This window comes from Colius striatus, chromosome 19 (genome assembly GCF_028858725.1).
Source record: "Colius striatus isolate bColStr4 chromosome 19, bColStr4.1.hap1, whole genome shotgun sequence".
Classification (NCBI taxonomy): domain Eukaryota; kingdom Metazoa; phylum Chordata; class Aves; order Coliiformes; family Coliidae; genus Colius; species Colius striatus.
In genome coordinates, this window is record NC_084777.1 from 9,903,321 (window position 1) to 9,924,479 (window position 21,159).

Below are 21,159 nucleotides of genomic sequence, written 5' to 3' on the forward strand. Positions count from 1 at the left end.
CCACGTTTGACTGAACACGTTCACACCCGTGTAGGATGTAGGGAGAAGGAAGTGGTGCATCATCCCTCCCCTTTCTGCTCCAGAAACAGGGCAGTGACTGTGACACTATTCAGCTCTGTGACACTGCTCAGCTTTGGTAGCTAAACCTGCAGGAAAAGGAGTTTTTCCTTATGTTCCTCCCACATCTCTGGACTTGCTGGAGCAGACAGGAATAACAGGGGGGATTCAAAAAGACTTTAATGCCTCTTGTCCAACTTCCCTGTCTGGCAGATCTGTTGCAGCAAAGAATCTGGAGATACCAGAAACAATTCCTAGTGCTGGTGGTTCAGCAGAAATGCTCTCACTCCTCCATGTGGAACTTTCTGCTCTGGCAACAGAGAGCTGGGACACAACTGCCCAGGGCAGGTCTGAGCTTACCACACTCTCCACATCAAAGTGTCCTCGAGAGGCTGCCATGAGACAGACCAATGTTCCCATCCTCAGCCTGGGTGGGTGAATGAGGTTAGGGAGAGTTTGAAAATCATTGGGAAAGGGCTTTTTGGGGTTTTGGTTTGCTTGTTTTGTTGTTTGGGGTTTTTTTTCCTTCCCCCTCACTAAACAGTTTATCTTGGGGCCAGCTCAGGCTCTTCTGACTGACAGAGCTGCCTTTGGGGTTTTTGAACACAAACAATGTAGTTACTCAGTTCTCCTTCCTCCAAGCTACTGGGAAGCAGCAGCTGCCATTCAGACCTGGCCCATCCCTCCCTCATTGCTGCCCCCCAGGCAGCAATGCTGCAGTGCTGCTCACAGCTCTGATGTGGTGGCACCCAATGTACCACTGTCCCTCTCCAGGCAGGGCACAGGGTGTCTGTGGTCCCCTGGTAGGCTGGTCAGTGTGTCCCACCAACCTGTGAGGAGAGATGGCTGCAGCCACCCCAAACTCCAGCTGAGCACTGGGAGAACAGGGTGTTGGTGGTGGAGACTGGGACACCTTTCTACATGACACTGACCATCTATGGATGACACTGACCATCTATGGGTGACACTGGGTGATTGTGACACTAGATTAAGCCCCATCCTGACTTCAGCAGCATGTAGAGGTTCCCATGGGACTCTTGGCTCTGCAGAGGACACACAGTGACTGCAGCCATGAGGTTGTCTCCCAATGACTGTGTTCAAGCAGATGCTGTGAGCTGCTCTGCTCTACTGAGGAACAGTGAGGTCTGGTGGGGAACCAGGTACATGTCTGTGGGCTCATGCATGCCTGAGCACGAGTGCCTGGCACACAGAGCAGCTGGCACAGGAATGGTTGGCCAGGACTTGGCTAAAACCAGACCTAGAGCTGTGCAAACAATCTTCCAGATGCCAAGTGCTGGCGCTTCCCTCCACTATCCAATCAGTTATGTGCAATTGCTGTTAACAACTTCTTTCAGCCCCAAAGCTGGGGATGTGCAGGGAATCTCTTCCAGTGGGATACTACTGTGAAGACAGAAGTGCATCTGTCCCCAGGAAACCCCTGGGGAGAGGCTAAAAATGAGGGAGAGTGATGGGGGAGAGGCAGCTGATGGCCCCTCAGGGGACGGCTATCTTCTTTGATCTTCCCAGCTCTGAGATGCCATTGTGGTTTTCCATCTTGCTGCTTACAGGGCCTCTTGAGGACATGCTGTGTTTGCATTAGAGGGGGCCAGGCACTTCCCACAAAGTCACTTTTCTTTCCTTCAGACTGTTTTTTCCCCTCAGATGGCCAGGGAGCAGGAAGTCTGCTGGCTGCCTGGCGACTGGTCACGAGGGCTGGGAGAAGCTAAAATAAGCTGGTGGTTTTGTTTGCTCACTCTGCAACATGCCTGGGTCTGCAGAGCAAGGATTTGTGTTGGTAGGAAGTGGCAGCAGCTCATGTCCCATCTCATTCCCTCACCCTTCTGACTGATGGGGTCTCAGCACAATGAGTTTAAATGTAGGCAATTGTTTGGGGTTTAAATGGAAGTGTGGTAGATACTGCAAAGGCCTCAGATTAGAATCCAGCTAGAAATTGCTCAGTCCTATTACAAATCCCACCCTGCTGCTGCTGCTGAAGCTGTCACAGGAGCAGTGTGTAGGTACATTTGTGCCACAGCCATGGTTCAGCCTTTCATCTGACTCAGGGAAGGACTGTACATCCACATTTCACTGGGGAATGCACTGGTGTATAGTGAAGATATTGGTGTATATCAAAGCCTGAAGCAGGGCCCTAAAAAACAAGCAGCCCTGCCCCTGTCCTGGTGGGATATCTCATCCCAATGGAGCAGCAGTTGCTGTCTGTCTGCTTTCGGGGTGCTGGAGCTTTTTCAGTGCTGAGTTTGCTGTTCCACCTGCACGTTGGTGTTTCCTTTGGCCCCGGTGTATCTCCTTCCTGCTCTCTCAGGTTGTCCTGCCTGGGATATCTGATCCAACCTGATATTGCTTTTATTGCTTTGCAGAAGGAAATTCCTACCCACACAAGGTGAAGGGTTGTGGAACAAGCCCAGGGAACTCTGTGCAGCAGGACAAACCTGTTCTGGCAGATGGCTGGGTTGGGGGGCACGTTCAGCAGCAGCATGATTCACAGGGGTTCTCCCAGGAGAGCTGAGATCCCATGGCCAAGGGATTGCATGGCTACAAGATCCCTTGGCTATGTGTTGGTTTTCCTTCAGGGTGAGGCAGCAAAGGCTCTTAAGGTTAAGGTAGGGCTAGACTTAAAAGTTGGATCTGACAGAGGCTTTTCTGATGACTAAGGGTCGATGGGTTTGTAGGCACAGTGTGTGTGGGAGGATCTGCACCCGTTCACCAGGCAGGCAGAGAATGAAACCATGACAGAAACAGACTGTGTAAATGGGAGCAGAGCAAGGAGGTTTTCAAGCCACAAGCCTCTGCCCAAGCAGGAGCTGTGTTGAGTCACATAAAATAGGAAGCAGAGTGTGAAAGAGAACCAGGATTCTTCCTGACCTGATGGTCACATCTGGATGGGCTCCAGCTCCCCTGACTCTGGTCACACCGTGTGTCTGTCTGTCTGTCTGTCTGCTCATCTCCTCCTGCCCAGCCAAGCCCTGACTGCAGGCAGGATGCCACAGAAACAGGCTGATGGCTGGGAGAGGGAGTGAGTGTAGGACACTGTGTCGTCCTCAGGCTCAAGAGCTCATGACCCCAGCTCCTGGCTGTGTGCCTCCTGGCACCTCACCAATGGCCCAGCCTTGGCCTTTGGGCCACTTCAATGCTGCCGGTGCTGTGTCTGTGATGGGGCAAGAGGAAACGGCCTCAAGTTGCCCCAGGGGAGGTTGAGGTTGGAGCTGAGGCAGAGCTGTTTCCCTGAGAGGGGTGTCAGCCCCTGTGCCAGGCTGCCCAGGGAGCTGGGGCAGTGCCCAGCCCTGGAGGGACCCCAAAGCTGTGGAGCTGAGGTGCTCAGGGCTGTGGGTCAGTGCTGGGCTGGGCAGGGTGAGGGCAGGGCTGGCACTGCAGCAGCTTCAGGGGCTTTAACAACCAAACCAATTTGATGATTCTCTTGTTACCAAACTCTGTAACAAATAATCACTCTCCAAACCAATTTTTACAGTTTAGAAAGCTGATGGGGGTTTATTACAGCAGCAGGTACATGGGGCTCTCTCAGCCCACCGTGCACACCTGAGCTTCAAAAGTGACTTTGTGCAGTGACATGACACGTATTCATTTGATTTCTAGGAATTGCCTGCCTCTTTCTAAGAAGCCCAATACATAACCACATCATGTGTGCTCCGTTACACGAGGGAGGGTCTCTGGTGCTCATTTGTGGAGATATACCCTACTGTTTATACCTTTATTTGGCCACGAGTCATCTCGGGACACAACTTGTGTCTCGGCGGCTTCTGTTTTGTCACCCATCCCACAGGAGCACAGTGTCTCCCCCAAGGAGCGGGTACCCCTGCGGCGACTCCAGTCCCCGTTTCACTCGGGGCTTCTCCGGGGCGCCTGCTCTGTCGTGCTTCGTTAACCCCACACGGCTGGGAGCTCGCTGCCCGTGCGGGAGCGCGGGGCCGGGCCCGGAGCACGGCCCGCCCGCCACGGCGGCGCCCCGCCTCTCCCGTCCCCGCCCGCCCGGCCGCGGCCGGTCCCGGCGGCGGGCGCAGGCCGGCGGGCAGAGGCCGCGGCCATGGGGCCGCCCGAGGAGGTGCGGGCTCGGCTGGAGCGCAGCGGCCAGGGCCACCTGCTGCGCTTCTGGGGCGAGCTGGGCCCGGCGAGGCGACAGGCGCTGCTGGCCGCGCTGCCGCCGGGCCTGGGCGAGCACTGCCGGATGGCGGTGGCCGCGGCCCGCCCGCAGGAGCCGCCGCCGCGCCGGGCCGCCCGGATGGAGCCGCTGCCCGCCCGGCTGCTGGGCAGCGCCCACCGCAGCGGCCCCGCCGCGCTGCAGCGCTGGGAGGCGGAAGGTGAGCGCGGCGGCGGCCGAGGCTGCGGCCCGCGGGGCTGAGGAGGCTGCGGCCCGCGGGGCTGAGGAGGCTCCGGCCCGCGGGTCGCCCCTCGCCCTCCCGCCCCGGGGGCTCCCGCCGGCTTCCCTTCCCGACGCTCAGCGCCGAAAAGGCCGAGGCTTGTCCTACAATCCGGCCGAAGCCGCCTGGAAGCGGGCGGGAAGGGGCCGTGCTGGCCGCGGGGGCTCGGGACGAGGGGCGCGGGCCGGGGCCGTGGCCGCGCCGCCGATCCCGGCGTTGTTGTTGCGGGGCTGGTGCCGGGCATTGGGACGGCGATGGTGAGGCAGATGTGGGGTTGCGGCTGTAGCGCCGGGCGCTGGACACAGGCAGCCGGAGCCCCGGCGCATGGCAGGGGCACTGCGGGGCTGAGACCTTCAGTTTGCACTCGTAGCAGCGCTGGGGCTGGAGGGCGCGGGGCTGCAGGACAGCGGGTAACTCAGTGCCTCGCAGGGCGAGCTGAAGCCCCCTGGCAGGGGGATGGTGGGAGCAGAAACAGGGACCTGCACATGGGGCACATGGGTGGTCTCCAGGCAGGTCTGGTGCTGGCAAGGGGCCCCGTCCGGGCTGTGGCATGTGTGGGGCAGAAGGGAGGTGGGATCTGGCAGCGGAGTAAATGGGTAGTGTGAAATAAACCCAGGAAAGCCCAACATCCGTGTTTTTTGGAGCCTGGTAGTTGCTAGATGCCTTCCCCAGGCACCCCGTGAGCCTGTGGAAGATGGGGGTGATGGGGGTAGGCAGTGGCATCTATGTCTTGGACATCCTGTGCTTTCTTATAAATGCACACTCTGTTTCTTTACAAAGGTTCAGATGTGTCCCCTCACCTTCTTTACAAAATATGAAGGAAGCCAAAAACAACCCAGCTGTGGTTGCACAGACACTGGCTGAATTGTGGCATGCCTTGACCTAAACCTGCCAACAAAGAGGTGGGGATGTGTCCACAGAGGAGTAAAAACTTCCAAAGAGAAGCAGAAATAGCAGCTGTAGGGTCACAGGGCAGAGGAGCTTTTGTGCTATGTCACATTCTGCAGATGGAGCTGGGTGGTGGTGGAGGCAGCAGGAGGAACCTCTGGTGACCCAGGGCCATGTGTGCTTGGCCCAAGCAAAGTTTCCACAGCTGTACTCACATCTCCAGCCGAGCAGAGGAGGGATCAGTGCCCTGATGTGAGTGCTGGGGTTTGGTAGGGGACCTGCTTGGATGGTGGTTGCTGTCTCTTGCGTGAGGGTGTCGTGGTGAGGAGGGAGGAAACCCCTGAATGCTAGAGGCAGATGGGTCTAGGTCAGGGATATGCAGTCAGATTACGTCTGCCAAACTGGGTCTTTCATCTTCCACCCTGCCAGGCTGGCAAGGGGCTGGGTCTCTGCAGGGCTGACCTCGCTGCCTGCCAGCAGGAGCCCAGAAGGTCTGGTGCATGTGGGACCAGGGCACAAGTCACCTGGCCCCGCAGTCCCTGTGGCCCCAAGCCACATCAGTCCCACAGTCCGTGTTTCTTTATTCCTACCACGAGAGGGGAACATGGTTCTCCTGTTTTCCTTTGTTCTTATGTTCCAGTTTAGTGCTGGAGATGGGAATCAGCCCTTGCTGTTGTTTCCCAGAGGAGGGCAATCGGGAGGGAGACTTTGTGCAGAGCACAGGGGCAGGGCTGGTGTGTTGCTGACGTGGCCTCATCCCGGGGCGTCCCGCTGCCCCCACAGCACTTCCCAGTGCAGCTGGCTCAGGCTTTGCAGGGATTGTGGGTTTCTGAGGGGATGGAGGCTCCAAAAGGCTCTCATTTCCAGTGAGCTGATTGTGGTTGAGCTGGATGAGAGCAGAGTGAGCAGAGCTGACTTGCTGCTCAGCATCCCAGGCTGTGCAGCTGAGCAGCTGAAGTATCTTCCCCTTTCCCCTTCCCTTTCCCCCTTTTTTGTGATAAACAACGATGATTAAAAGACCAGGCAACTCAGAACTTAGTCTTGGGAACACCCTGGATAACTTTTAACAGTTAATAACAATGATTTCTTTGTCTCTGGTTGGGTTTTTTGGCCCTTGAGATGGTAAAACAGCCTGGTCAGATTTGCTTTCAGGTCTCAAACACAAATGTTGAGCTCTCACATTTTCTGGGCAGCCTTAGGGATGATGGTGTAAATCAGGCACAGATGCTCTTACATTCTGTGAATGTTTTGTTAATGAAATCCAAGGCTTGGGCAAGGGCTGCAGTGTAGCTCCCATCTCATCAGAGGGTTTGATGAGCCACTCTGGTTAGTTGACTGCTCTGCAGAATTAAGGGTTTAGGATTTTTTGCCTTATCCTTCTCTTGCTGACTGCTGTGCTAATCAGGCTGGCCTGCCTGTTGCAGGAGAATTCAGGCTGTTCTTGCAAGATCAATCTGTTCTTCTTGCAGAATCTGGTTTTGCTTTTTTGCTTTCTGTGCAGAATGAGAGTCACTGCAGCACTGATGGGCATCTGACAGCCAGCACGCCTTCCTTTCCTCCTTTGATTGACCTGTCTGTATTTAATACACTGCAGAAAATCAAATGGGCTGTTTTCAGAGGGCTAAATAGTTCCATTTTCTGCAGGAATGTGCAGCAAGATCAGAGAATCACAGGATCTTGAGGGTTGGAAGGGATCTCAAAAGCTCATGCAGTGCAACCCCCCTGCCAGAGCAGCACCACCTAGAGCAGGGGACACAGGGACTCATCCAGCTGGGTTGGAATGTCTCCAGAGAAGGAGCCTCCACAGCCCATCTGGGCAGTCCCTGCCAGGGCTCCCTCACCTCAACAGGGAACAAGTTTTTCCTTGTGTTTCTTTGGAACCTCTTCTGTTCTAGCATTTAGGAACTTCAGTTGTGAATATTAGTAGTTATAGTTGGGAAGGAGAGTGTCCTTGCTGGGTTGTTCATGTGCACCATGGTCAGTCCTCTCCAGGGAATATGGCCCTGGCAGGCTGCTGGCTTTTGGGAAGAGAAAAAGAGAATTAACCACCATTGCCATTGTCAGTGGTATTGCTTTGGCCTTGGGATCATCCCACTTGGGTTGAGGTTTCAGTACTTGCAGTGAGATGCCTGTCCCAGATGTGGGTGTGAGATGCCCAATCAGCCTTGGGCAAACCCTGTCCTCTTGTCATTGTGTGGGAAACATCTGAGAACTGCCCTCTGCTCTGGGACAGCCCCGTTTCAGGGGGGTGACACCAACCCTGGTGCCCTTGAGTCATGGCCTAGGATTGCAGCCACTCTCTGTGCCTCAGGGTGCCCCAGGGGAGGCTGAGCTTGGAGCTGAGGCAGAACTGTTTCCCTGAGAGGGGTGTCAGCCCCTGTGCCAGGCTGCCCAGGGAGCTGGGGGAGTGCCCAGCCCTGGAGGGATCCCAAAGCCGTGGAGCTGAGGTGCTGAGGGCCAGGGGTTAGTGGTGGGCTTGGCGGGGGGAGGGCTGGGACTCCAGGAGCTTCAGGGACTTTCCAACCCAAATGATTCTGATTCTATATCTAAATATCTCTATCTGCCTCACCATCTTAGCTCCCCTGCCCAGCAGAACATGCTCACTGGCCCTGCACAGCTGCACATGGGTGTTCTCCTGCTGCTGTCTGGTGATGCTTGTCAGCCCCAGGCAACTGTGCCATCGTGTCCTTCAGAGCTTTTCCCATCCATGGGCCTCCAGGCCTGTGTCCATCTGCTGTGGGTTTTAAAGACAGAGGGGAATCCTTGGGGAGTGACTCATGCAGTGTTGTCCTTGGCCATGGGGCTGACAGTATGCTGTCACCAGTGTCCATGGCCAAGGGCTTTTCCTTGCTCACACACTGCTGTTTATCTTGCTTGATGAGAGTCTTATCGTTACTGTGGAGAGGCCAAGGTGAAGCCTCCTCAGGGATAGCTTGGCCAAATGAGAGGCATTTCCTTCTGGAGCATTGAGTTGGCTCCCTGTGCTGGCTGAGCTCAGCAGGACCATGACAGCTGTTACTCATTGTCCTGGGATACAGCAGGGGAAGGGAACAGGGAGGATCTGTGCAACCTTGTCCTTGCTCATGGTAGCATATTGCTTCAGCTTACAGTAACTGTCCTCTCCCTGCTCAGCCCCAGGACAGAGGGTGGCTGCCACAACAGAGTGACCTGAAGCAAAGAGTTTGGCTTTGGTTTCGAAGAGCTTGGCTTCTGATTCTTTTCCCTTCCTCTCCCCTCCACAGGCCTGTAAGTCACAGAGTCATAGAATGGTGGGAATGGGAAGGGCCCTGCAGAGCTGCTCCAGCCCAACCCCCTACTAAAGTAGGTTCCCCTTGCTCAGGGGGCACTGGAACGTGTCCAGGTGGGTTTGGAAACCCTCACCTCAACACCAAACAAGTTTTATTTCAGCAGACAGTATTCAGTTTTCCATTTCCTTTGGTAAGTTAATTGTCTGCTGTTTTACCAGATGATCAGTGAGCACTCTGGGGTGAGGCAGGGGCTGTCTGGCTGCAGGGAGCAGTGACAGGCTGGCAAGCAGCGTGTGGTGGGCTTCGTGCATCAGGTTGCAAAAGGCTCTGAGAGCTGCTCTGTAGCAGCAGAGCTGGAGCTGTGACCTGGGCAGTCCCAGAACTTACTGCATTCTTGGAGGAATGCAAAATGCTCCTGAAGGAAACTTCTTTCCTGTGGTTGTCAGTCATAACTGTGATGCTGGCTTGAGAGAAGGCAGAGAACACAGACTGTGAATGAGCTGGGTGTTTGTTACGTGATCTGGTTCTTCCCCAAGCTCTGAACTTCTCTAATTTGTTGGGAGATATAATATTGTTTTTAATTAGACTGTGGGAGTTGTGGCTTCTGCAGGCCTGGCTGTGTTATTAGTCCTGTGTTACTAGTTATTTGACTGCAGCCAACCAGAGGCTGGAGCATGAGTATGATCCCAGAGCATGAACATGAGTTGATCCCAGAGCATGAACATGAGTTTATTCCAGAAATGCCCATGCTTTGCTGCACATCATGAGGCTTCACTTCTTTGGGATGTAGAAATGTTGGTGCTAAGGGACCTCTGGAGGTCTCTAGTCCAGCACTGTTGGAACAGGACCATACCCAGTGGCTGCTTCAGAGACGAAATGAATTTTTTCAGATCAGGTCTTTCTCTCTGAACTGCCAGCAGTGGGCATTGAACTGGCAGCTTCTGGCTGTTGCCTGAGCTCTGCAGAAGGGCTCAAGAGAAGAACATGGGGTGTGGATAACTTCTGTGATTCTTATGTTCCTTTGGTGTCTTTACTCTTCTTCAGGATTGCACCAGATCTCCCAGAACAAGGTGGCAGTGCTGCTCCTGGCTGGAGGGCAAGGAACTCGCCTGGGAGTGAGCTATCCCAAGGGCATGTACGACGTGGGGTTGCCCAGTGACAAGACCTTGTACCAGATCCAAGCAGAAAGAATCCGCAAAGTGGAACAGCTTGCTGGGCAGAGACACCACTGCCAGTGTGCCATCCCCTGGTAGGTGACCTGGACACACACAGCTACTGTGCAGGGGGCTTTGCCTTGCAGTCTCACCTGTGTTGTCTTCTAGAAGCATTTTTCCAGGTTCTACACGGAGACATACCAGGGGAGAGACTATTGCCAGCAGGATTTGCCATGGCAGCAGCTGGAGGAGGGTGTGTAGAGATGGGAGGTGGCAGGTCCATGCCTACTGAGCACTGCCCCTGAATCACTGACTCTACCCTGCCTACTCTGCTGTGCTGTCTTCTCAAGCATAGCCCTGACAACACTATAAACAGCACTTTTCGGTGCTTGTTTCAGATGCTTCACAAGAGATTTCACCCAGCTGTGCTGTGCTCTCTCAGGTTCCTGCATGGAGGCAGAGATCACCTAAACCTTGCCTTCCAAGAAAGACCCTCTGCCTCACCTTGCCTGCAGTTTCTGTCACAGCAGAAACCCTCTTTCCCTCCCAGTAGTAAATGCTTGGCATGTTCCCTTTTCAGGCCACCTCCTGCTGTTGTTGCTTAGAGCTGGCTGCTATCTCTCCTGGCTGCTCCTAGCTTTCAAAAGCCTCCAGAAGGTTTCAAAAGAGACTAACTCTGAGCAAGGTGCAAAATAGGAGTTTCCTATGGGATGGGGGGGTGGGGAGAGAGAGAGAAAGGTGCTGCAACTTGTTTCTGGGAATGTTTTCTGCTGAGTGTTCTTTGTTAGTGAAGAGATACTGGTATGAAATCACTGCCTAATCTGAGCCAGGGTTTGGGAGCAGTGAAAGAGCAGGTGTCTGAGTTCTTCAGGATGACACATTGTTTTACAGATTGGAGGTCCAAAGTGATTGAGTCTGTGTTGTGTTTCTGAAGCCATACACCCTGGACCTGAGCTGCAAATGCACAATCCCTGGGGCAGCTGGTGGCCAAGATGGGTTACTGGCAGAATGCAACTATCTCCTGATAGTGTTTACAGTTCTTCTCCCTGGATTAAGGAGGCATGTTGATGCTACAGTACACCAGAGGCCAGGCTATGCTGTGCTGCAAAGATGTGATTTGGAGGGGTGTGAGAGGTTCAGGCCTCCTGTGTGAGGAATTGGTTCCCCTGGCATGCTGGCACAGGACCTTGTGTGCCTATGCATTGTTGAAGTGCTTGACAGACAGGTGGTGAAGATGGCTCTTGGCCCCCGTTGAAGAAGGAAAGTAGTGGAGGGAGGGACAGCAGCAACGTGGAGTTGGGAAGAGAGGAGGAAATAGGAGAAAAAGAAATCATGCAGCCAACATCTGCAGATGCTGCTGCTTGCCTTGGCACAGAAGAGGCACCGGCAGACCCAGCTGCCGGGGATTCACAGTTCCTCAGCACCTCCTGCTGGTCGATGCTTCTTTAGACACTTAACGTCAGTTTGGATGTGGGGTGAGCAAGGTTGTTGTACTGCCCTTTGCTTCCCAGCTCATCTGGATATCCAGATGTCATTCACATTCAGGGGAAGGTTCTTCTGTCCTGGCTGAAGCTCAGCCTGTGGGTAGGATGGTGCACAAGACCCTGTGCAGCCTTCCCATGGGATGAGTTCTGGAGGAGGGCTCTCCTGTGCAGCTGTACTACAGGAAACTGTGGTGGTCTTCATTTAGCACTCTAGAGTTTCCTCCCTTTTATGTTCCATTTGTAGTTGTGTCTTTCTCTTGTGCTTTCCATGCTCTTTGCTCAGCCCCCATTCCTGCCCAGGTACATCATGACAAGCGAGTTCACACTGGGGCCGACAGAGGAGTTCTTCATTCAACACAACTACTTCAACTTGGATAGCTCCAACGTGGTCATGTTTGAACAGAGGATGCTGCCTGCTGTCACCTTGGATGGGAAGGCCATCTTGGAGGAAAAGGGGAAAATTGCCATGGCTCCAGGTACCTCACCTCTCACTCTTACATGGTATGCTGCTGTAGTTTGTGCTGACAATTGCTACCAGCCACCAGTCTTTGGAGGTCAGTGTTAATGCTTCAGCTTAGCATAGAAGGATTCAGTTCAATGTTTCAGGCTGGTAATGAGAGTGTAGCAATCTCTGGTTTAGTTCATGCTGGAGATTTGCCCACAGCATGTGTTTTTATCAAAGTCTGGGAGTATTGGCAGGATTAGGAGTGGTGCAGCTGCAGATGAGGAGCAACATGCATCAGCAGCTGTGTGCATGAGGTCCCTGGGGTGCTGCCTTCCAGGGCTGAAGCTCTGGGGAGCTGGGCTCATACCTGTATATGGGTAAAAAAGCAGCAGGGAGATTAACTGTTTCCAAAATGATTACAATGTCTCACCTGGTAAAGTTCTCAACACAGACATGGGAAGAGACTTGGTGAAGGCAGCCTGGTCAGGGCCGTGTTGCAGTCATGTGGTTCTGTGGCTGCAGAGTGGTTTTCCTTAGCTGATAGGGATGTCAAAGGAGGAACTGTGAAAGGGTGATCTGTGATGAACAAACATGCAGGTGTCTTTTGTGCCACTGCAGATCAGGCATTTAAAAAGGCATTGGGAAGTTGCAGCAGGAAGACAAACAGAGAAGAAGGTTTATTTTAGTCGTTTTTCTCCAAGCTGAGTTTTAAATATGCTTTTTGCTCTGCACTGCAAAAGAAGAAATATAACAGCCTTCTCCCACCCTCTGCATAATGTGTTGCCTTTTAGTGTTTTCCCTGTGAGGATCTTACAAGGCTCCATAAAGTCTCATAACTCTGAGGCTGGTGCCCGTGGTCCTGCTCTGCAGATGACGGAGCTGGAGTGTGCAGGGGACAGAGCTGCCTGAGCAGGAAATAAAATCCTGTAGCACCGACTCTTGGCTAGAAAGCATTCCCTGCTCTCCTGTTAAAGGAAGTTTTGTTCAGGACTTTCCCTTTTTTCTCTGCTAGCTGCAAAAAGCCCACCAAGTCACTGATTAACCAGAGCTTCCTGTTTTGAGTTACAGATGGCAATGGTGGCTTATACCGTGCTTTGGTGGATAATAAGATCTTGGATGACATGAAGCAACGTGGAATCCAGTATGTCCATGTTTATGGTGTGGACAATATCCTTGTGAAAATGGCAGATCCAGTCTTCATAGGCTTCTGTGTTTCCAAAGGGGCAGACTGTGGTGCAAAGGTAAGTCAGTGCTAACGCTGGTGAGCTTAACTGATCCATGGCTTTCAGACCTCTGTCCCACAGCAGCTTGCTCCAAGCAGGTTTAGAGGAGCTTGCTGCCTGCATTGCATTCCAAATCCCTGCCTGGGGATGTCCTCTGCTCTTCCCAGAGTGCTGTAGAAAATAAACTTCAACTAGAGCAGGGACTGTAACTACACGGGAAACTAGAGACAGGAACTGCTTTCCCTTTATGCCTTGTGCTGCCATCTGGGCTGTCTAAAAGCTGTATTGGACTGGAATGTGTTTTATAAATGCACCTGTAAGTCTAATGAAGGCATTCCTTACACTGAGGGAGATGAGGAAAGCCAAACCAGCCTGGGTTTGTCACCATAAAGCAGCAGATGCCAGAGGAGAGTTAACACTGTTCAGCAAATGGGGACATGAAGGCTAATAGCTCCAAACAGATTTCATTCAGTGCCAGGTCCCATTCCTAGGTAAGAAAAGTGCCCCACAGCAGATGATTTCTTTTCACTGGTTTATCTTCTGAGCAACTGTGCCATTAAGCAGTTGAGTACTGGGTTTTATGCCCAGTTGTTGGGCAAAACCTGCCTCCAGGCTACTCTGCACTCCCAGCACTGCCCTGCCCCTGCTCCTGAGGCACATGGGAGTTGGAACAGTGTTGGGATTCTCTTCCTCCTCATCAGAGCCCTGTGTCCTGTGGCTGCAGGTGGTGGAGAAGGCCTACCCCACAGAGCCTGTAGGGGTGGTGTGCTGTGTGGATGGCCTGTACCAGGTGGTGGAGTACAGTGAGATCAGCCCTGAGACGGCGCAGCAGCAAAGCCCCAGTGGGGAGCTGATGTACAGTGCTGGCAATATCTGCAACCATTTCTTCACGGTGGAGTTCCTGGAGACAGTGGCCCAGTAAGTTCCAGCAGAGCTGCCAGGCAGCTTTGCAGCCCAGAAATGCCTCCCAGAGTGAGTGTTCCCCATTCCTAGTCTGCCATTTCAGTTATGGGTACCTTCTGCTCTGCTTTTCACCTCTTTTTTCCTCCAAGCAGTTCAAAGCAGGTGTGAGCCCTTTCTGACAGCCTCCTTCATGCACTTCAGGCCTTATCCAAGGAAGGATCCTGATGCTTTACTGTAGCTACAACTGACCCAGATAGATGAGTGCATGGCCTTCCTGGGCCTGCAAGGGTGAGCAGCCAGGTGGGCTGCAGCAGGGTCAGTGATACAGCCCCACACTGAGCATCTTCAATGGGAATGTCACCCATGGGACAAGCTGGGGAGAAGTTGAATCTGGGGGAGGACTCTGCACCTTGGTGTTGGGAGATGGGGATGTGATGCTGGATATTCAGTTAGCAGCTGTCAGCTTCCTGAAGAGCTCAGCTCACCCTTGTGAGAGAGATTTGCTCTGCTCCATTGTCATCCTGATCAGATAACAGCTTGGGTTACCTTTTTCTTATCTCTGCCTGCAATTTCATCTCAACACTGGGTCTTCCCTCTCCTCTTGCTTTACCCTGTGGTGTGCCACTGCTACAGGGAGTGCTCCTGGCTGGGCTGCTCTGCTCATTGAAGTATTTCCTGGATGTGACTTGGATCAATTTGGAGAGAGCAACACCCACAACATCTGAGAGATGGCGCAGAGCAGCAATAAGCCATCTGCTTCCCAGAAGTGCACTACTGTTTTCTAAGTGGATGTGAAGTAAATGAAGTTGTTTCTTCTGCTTTTGCAGGAAATATGAGCCGCAGCTGAGGCATCATGTAGCCATAAAGAAGGTGCCCTACATTGACGAGGAGGGAAATCTGGTAAAACCCCTAAAACCGAACGGGATAAAGCTGGAGAAGTTTGTGTTTGATGTGTTCCAGTTCTCTAAGTTAGTGGCAGACACCATTTCATTTTTTTTTCCCCCTTCTTCTCCTTCTCAATGCTTGTTTGAATGACTGTAGGCTGCAACAGGCCTTGCACGTGGCTTGTGGGTGGTTTGTTAGAAAGGCTGTTGGTTCTACACCAAGCTGCAACATGAGGCTCTGCAAAGTGCTGGGTAGTAGGCAGGATTGCTCTCTCCTCCCAGAACTGTTCCTTCCCTGTGAGAGAAAGAAAGGAAACTGAGCACAGAGCCATGTTGGAGTATTCAGACTCACAAAAAATGGGTCTTTCAGGGTTGTGGCTTCCATGGCAACTGCAGCTCTGGTTACGTTTTGGGTTCGTGTTGGGCCAGGGCTCAACTCACACCCTTTGTGCTTGGGAAACAGGGTGCTTTTAGCAGTGTGGGGCCAAGTTAATGTTGCTGTGGGAACTGCCAGTGTTGACTTGCCAAGCTGTTGAACGTAGCTGAGAGCCCTGTGCTGTGGTGTCAGTGCAGCCAGGGGTATTTGCTGTTAAGGGAATGTGGGATTTCAGGAGTTTAGCAGAACTGGTTTTATCAACCCCATTTTCTGAGGCTTTGAATGTAGCAGTGAAGAGTCTGGTTTAGGCTTAAATAAATAGCAAAAAAGATACCTTGGGCAAACCAAATTATCCTTCTTTGGGGATAGTATTTTTCTTTTTAGAGGATTTAGTTTAGGATGGAGAGCTCAAGGTCTGAGCTGCTCTGTCTCCTGATGTGTGTTCAGCAAAGAAGTATCATACTGAAGGTAAAACCAGTGTGGTGGAAGCAGTGCTGAGTTCTGAGCTTTGAAAGGACTCATTTGCAAGCAGCAATTCCTTGTGCTTTTTTAATTATCTTGCACAGCCAGCCTGGCAGCTGCTGTTCACACGTGACAGGCTGAAACCCACAGATGCTGCTGTGGGATTGGTTAATTTGCATTCCCATTTCTGGCAAACAGCTGTATGTAACATTCAGCTGTGAATCCTCTCATGCTACTTATTCATCCCTGGGAACTGGTGCCCTCAGTTGATCCTTGCCTCAGACTCCCAAGTGGAGTGGCCATTTCTGGGAGCAGGGCTGCAGTGCTCTGAGGTGTCTGAGCATTGCTGCTCTCTCCATCCTGCCCAACTCTTAGCTGAGATGTTTTGAGCCTCCTGGTGCCCAGAGAGGTTTCTGTGGAATCTCTGCAGAACTGTTTCCTCTCACCTTTACACAGCTCTGAAGGGTCATGAGGCTGCTGTTATGTTCCCAAAGGGCTTCTTGTGTTTTCCCATCATCCAGCCCTGTCCTTGGTTGCTCTTCTGATGGGAGGTGGGGTTTCCTGAGTGTGACTGCCCCAAGCTGCAGACATCTTCTAAAGCTGAGCCTTTCCCCATGGAAGTTGCTGTTGCATCAGCATGGCTGATGTCTAGCTTTGTTTCCTTATCATTATCTCCCCTTTGCCTGTAGGAATTTTGTGGCATTTGAAGTTTTGAGAGAAGAAGAGTTCTCACCACTGAAAAACGCAGACACAGCTGACAAAGACACTCCTAGCACTGCTCGGAGAGCCCTCCTGGCCCAGCACTACCGCTGGGCTCTCAAGGCTGGGGCCAGATTTCTGGATGAAAATGGTTGCAGGATACCAGAGAAACTCAGGTATGAACCTCTGTGAGCTCTGCAGCGTCTCTGCCTGCAGCTGCCCCAGTGTGCCAGCTGGCTAACAGCATCTGCCCTACTCTACACAGCTGGGCATTAGTTTGATCCCAGGGAGACTCAGCAGGATTTTTCATTCACTTGGTCTTTTCTGACCCTGCAGAGTGATGTGTTACAGCTCCTGCCCCATTAGTGATGGTGAGTGCTCTAAATGCACAACACTCTGAGCTTTACTTCTGGCAGGGATTCCTGGCCTTGAGTTGACTCTTCCTATAGCACCTCATCGGTCAGGGGCAACCTTTACCATCAGTCTGGACTTTGGCAGCCCAAGGAATAGCAATTTGTAGCCTTTACCAGCTTTTCTGAGTATAGTCCAAGTGCTTCAAGCCCAGCAAGGTTCTCAGCTGGACTTAAGGATCAGCTGCTGTGGCAGTTACCAGTTCAGATACTTCCTGCATCATGCTGAATAGGAAGCTGCTTTTACTCTGTGGAACTATTACTTCATTAACTTGGGTTTAATCAACCCACAAGCTGTTCATTTCACTTTAAGAGCATCTCTCTCTAAGTGAAGTTCATGTTTTGATGAGGAATGTTTGGGACTTGGCAATTCCTTCTTATTTTCACACTAAAACCTATAAAACACATAGAACTTTCTTTGTTTGAATAATGTGAGGTAGATGTGAATATCACAAATCTTATCCTTCTGGATATCCTTTTGAAGAAGATGCCCAGTTCCTTAAGCACAGCAAGAAGTTAATCCTGTGTTCTCTTCTCTAGTCTCTCAGAAAATGAAGATCCTCCGTCTGTGTGTGAGATTTCTCCGTTAGTGTCTTACTTTGGAGAGGTGAGAATAACTGTGGAGGTAATTTTTAAGAGTGCACAGGCACACATCTGATTTCCTTCTAAACATGAGGGATTTTTTTTAGCCTGGGCTTGCTGAAGAAATGGTAAGATCAAGGGAACTAGGACTTGGGCTCTGTGTTACAGTTTTGGTTCCACTGTGGTTTACTCTTTAGCATTTTGCTCACTTTTAGCCAGCTGTAAAATGAGATTTGTGAGGCTGCACAGTTTCATTAAGACTCTCAAGTACTTTGAGATCTTGTGATTGAAAAGTGCAGAATATTAAAAGGACAAAATCCATGGGGTCACTGTGCTTGGTGGGATGCCAATTGTGCCCATCTCCCACGGGGAGTGGATACTGAGTGGGCTGTGGGATACCTGCAGTGGCTTTAGGAAAACCAGGGCTCAGGTTTCTAGTTTGTTCCTCTGAGAAGAATTGGTCCTGGCAAAGCTGCTTCCACTTAGTAATGAGAAGAGGAGCTTCCATGTGCTTGGAGAGACAGTGAAAACAGTGGATTGCAGGAGGATGTGTGGGCAGTGTGGGGAAGTTCATAGAACTTCACATCTTCTCTAAGGTTCCATGTGCAGGGAGCAAGCTCATCACAACTGATGTGTTGTGAGAATAGAATGAAAGCAAGTTGGCTTTTCTTTGCTAGGATTGTTCTAATGTGAGCCAAGGGCACACCTTCCCATGCCTGCCCCTCCCCAGGAAGCTGGTTTCTGAGATCTGCTGTTTTACAGCTCATCGGTGCCTCTCCTTTATGAACCTCAGGGTTGGGACATTCCATCTCTGTCACTGGGGAAACTGCTGCTGTTTTCTGTCCTTCTAGTGGCCTTTTAGCTTTGGGTAGTCATTGGTTCTTTGAGGATATTGCATACAGTGAGAAATAGTGCAGGTAACCAGTCTGGTGCATTTTCAACCTAACAGTGCTGTTTTCACACCTTCTCAGGGTCTGGAGACATACATGAAGAACAAAGAGTTCCCTTCTCCCTTTGTGCTGGATGAAAACAAAGCAGAAATGCTAGGAAATTCTTGAAGAGGAGGGAGGCCCTTGTCCCCCCAGTCAGATATCTGTCAGATCCTTGCTAAGAATGGACATGACTCAGATACCAGCTATGAAGTGCATTATAACAAACCAATTTGCTTTGCAGTGTTGGATCGATGCCAAGTTCTTGCAGCAGTTGTGTTCATACACAGATGTGTGCTCACCAGTTCTGTTTGGTAACTTTGGAGGCAATGCCTTTTACCTCAGCCTGTTTTGTAGACCTGGATGTGATACCTTCCAAGTACCAGGCAGATTTGGTTTTTCCTGCTTTCTATGTACACGAGCCAGTCAGGGCCTCTTCAGCTTTGCACTCAAGGAGGTCGAATCTCTTCAGTGCCTTGTGAGGAATCTTGTTTGTGCTAGAGGGTTGGGTTGGTTTTCAATCCTGTGCACAGCTGTAGAATCAGTTTGATCTGTCTTTTCCTTAATCCTGTGCTGATTAGAAGACCCAGCTGAGCAAACTGCCTCCTCTAAGCAGAGAGTACAGGGGAGTCTGCTGTAGGCAGGGATGCTGCAGTGCCTAAGTGTTGTTTGAGCTTTGCACTCCAAAGCAGAACAGACTGGTTTGAACATTGAGACTTGCTAGTGCCATTCCAAGAAATCATGAGTTAAAATGCAGCTCAGGCTGATTGCTCTGTACAGCTCTAGTGGCCTTTAATTGAAAAAGAAACACAAACCCATACTTCTTACTCCATACAACCCCCTGCTCTTCCTGTCCATAACCAACCTCTATTTCACTTTTCATCTTCCTGCTTCATGTATACCATATCCCTCACAGGGGACTCCTGATGGTAGAATGTAATGCTTAATCCAAACAAGAATAAAGCCTTAATCCCAGCATAACCAATGTACACAGTGAAACACCAGCCTCTGCTTCTACAGTTTCTGGCCAGCTAGTTTTTCAGCATTCTTTCACTAATGAAATTATTTAGATACCTTCCTTTCAAGTATATTATTAACCATAATGTAGAGAAAAGTCTCAGCTAATGAAGGACACTAATTGCCAGGATGTATGTGGCATGTGAGCTCAGCCCTGGCTCAGGGATCCCAGGATGTCCTCAATCCACAAGTGCTTGTTCCCGTTCAACCTTTGGACTCTGCCCTGGCAACCTCATGCCAAGGAGCACTTGCCTGCTGCAGAACCTGCACTGGGCTCACTGGACTCATTCCAGCCCTCATGGAAGTGCTGCAGGTGCACTGCTGGGTGGCCTTGGCTTGAGGAGCACTCTCTACTTCTCCCCTAAATCAGTGGTGAGGAACATGGTGAGGAAGGTGCCTCATCAGAAATGTTGTTCCATGCATCTGCTTCTACTGATGCTATTTTTTTCAGCCTCAATCTGACATGAAGCTGTATTCACAGTGTAGGGAAAGTACAAAAAGGGCTTGGAGAGCACAGGTAGTTTGTAAGTAGGCTCATGTTTTCTGAAGAAGGCTCCTGAAGCTTAGTGGCAGAGTTTTCAGGTATAAAGTGTATCTGCATGCACATAATGAGCCTGGTGCACATGCAAAGCAGCCAGGGACAGTTCTGATTACCTCAGTCTGCTGTGCAGCCAGTGGTTCCCTTCTTTAGTATAAATTCAGCATTTGTCCTTGACCATTCTGTTATTTTTTTTAGCAGTGTTTGATGGGTCATTCCATTCCTGTCAGTCCAGTTTCATAGCTGAGGAAAAATGGTGATGTATCTTTGTAACACTCATAGAATCATAGAATGGGAGGGGTTGGAAGGGACCTTTACAAATCATCTAGTCCAACCCCTTGCCGTTGCTTTTGTCCATCCAGGCACAGGCTCATTTGAAGCTGCACTGTGCTACTGCCAGAGGATGTTTCTTTTGCTCTTTCTGAAGTGCCTTCTCGTTTGCAGCCTCAGTTCCTGTGTGCTTTAATCGTGTGTACACTGGGTTGCTGACATGATTTTTAGAGGTTGCTTCCAAGGAGAAGCTGAGTTAGGGTGCTGAATGCTTTGTCTGTTGGGTTTTTCTGTGTCTTCTCCCATTTTAAACTGGAACAAAGAATTTTGAGACAACTTTTTTACATGAGAAGTAGTTCTGGTGTGTGTTTGGAGATGGAAAAGTACCTGAAACAAAGGCAGGTCCCACAGTACCTCTTGGACACCTATGCACTTGTATAATAAAGATGTTCCTGTGCTTTCTATGTGTCTGTCTGTGTGTTTCTTGTCCATGAGGAAAACACTCTGTCTGTGTCCCTACACACGGTGGGTGTTGTCCAGGACCTGAGCTGGTGTCGCTGGAGGCAGGGGGACGTGGAACTCAGCAGAGGGTCATTCCTTGAAGGGGTTTGACATTGTGGGATGTATTTTTTTGCATCAGAAAACAGAAGGCTGTGTTCTTGCCTGCAATCCTGGTGGTTCTTTCCAGCTTTCCAACCCCGTTTACCGAGGGAGTTTAGAAGTGGGTGGTGTGTGTTTGTCTTTTATTTGAAGTAGATTGGAGTGATCTGAGTCAGGCTGTCGCAGCTGTTGTGTAGGTAATGAGCACATTTTGCTTGGCTTCCCATGGATAGGCTCTTTTAAAACAGGGCTGTATTTACAGAACAATCAGTAGGGGAATGTGGGGATTTCTCACAAATGAGATTGTCCTCTAGGGCTTCTGTGCTGAACCCAGCAAAGGTCAGAAGTGGATATGCTTCACCTGTTACCTGTTTCACCCTGTGTTTCTCTCTTGGCAGCCATGTGAAGGCTGCTGGGGTTTTAATGTGTTTTTAAGCTACATGAATCAGTAGTTTCCCATGACAGGAAGATAAATGCTAAAAATGAATGTGTGCTTCAAGCTCCTGTAAAACTGTTCCTCTGCAGAGTGTTCATATCTACCACAACTGTTGCTTTATTTAGTTTTTTTAATCATGAAATGCTCAGAAAAACACCCA

General features: G+C 51.0%; 1 protein-coding gene across 1 annotated transcript; it reads left to right on the top strand.

Moving 5' to 3' along the window:
* Window positions 1-4,070: 4,070 nt before the first annotated feature.
* On the top strand, window positions 4,071-20,427 carry UAP1L1 (UDP-N-acetylglucosamine pyrophosphorylase 1 like 1). Its single transcript, XM_062011652.1, has 9 exons — window positions 4,071-4,391; window positions 9,632-9,836; window positions 11,526-11,701; window positions 12,739-12,911; window positions 13,618-13,811; window positions 14,624-14,764; window positions 16,208-16,393; window positions 17,168-17,234; window positions 18,181-20,427. Exons 1-9 carry the CDS (start codon window positions 4,118-4,120, stop codon window positions 18,265-18,267), a joined length of 1,503 nt encoding a protein of 500 aa, XP_061867636.1. The 5' UTR covers window positions 4,071-4,117; the 3' UTR covers window positions 18,268-20,427.
* The last annotated feature ends 732 nt before the right edge of the window (window positions 20,428-21,159 follow it).

Excerpts from the sequence above, each read along its gene's own strand:
- UAP1L1 (XM_062011652.1), top strand. The coding sequence starts at position 4,118 with ATGGGGCCGCCCGAGGAGGTGCGGGCTCGGCTGGAGCGCAGCGGCCAG. Across the intron at positions 9,837-11,525 it reads TGCCAGTGTGCCATCCCCTG|GTACATCATGACAAGCGAGT; the intron begins GTAGGTGACCTG and ends ATTCCTGCCCAG. Across the intron at positions 13,812-14,623 it reads TTCCTGGAGACAGTGGCCCA|GAAATATGAGCCGCAGCTGA; the intron begins GTAAGTTCCAGC and ends CTGCTTTTGCAG.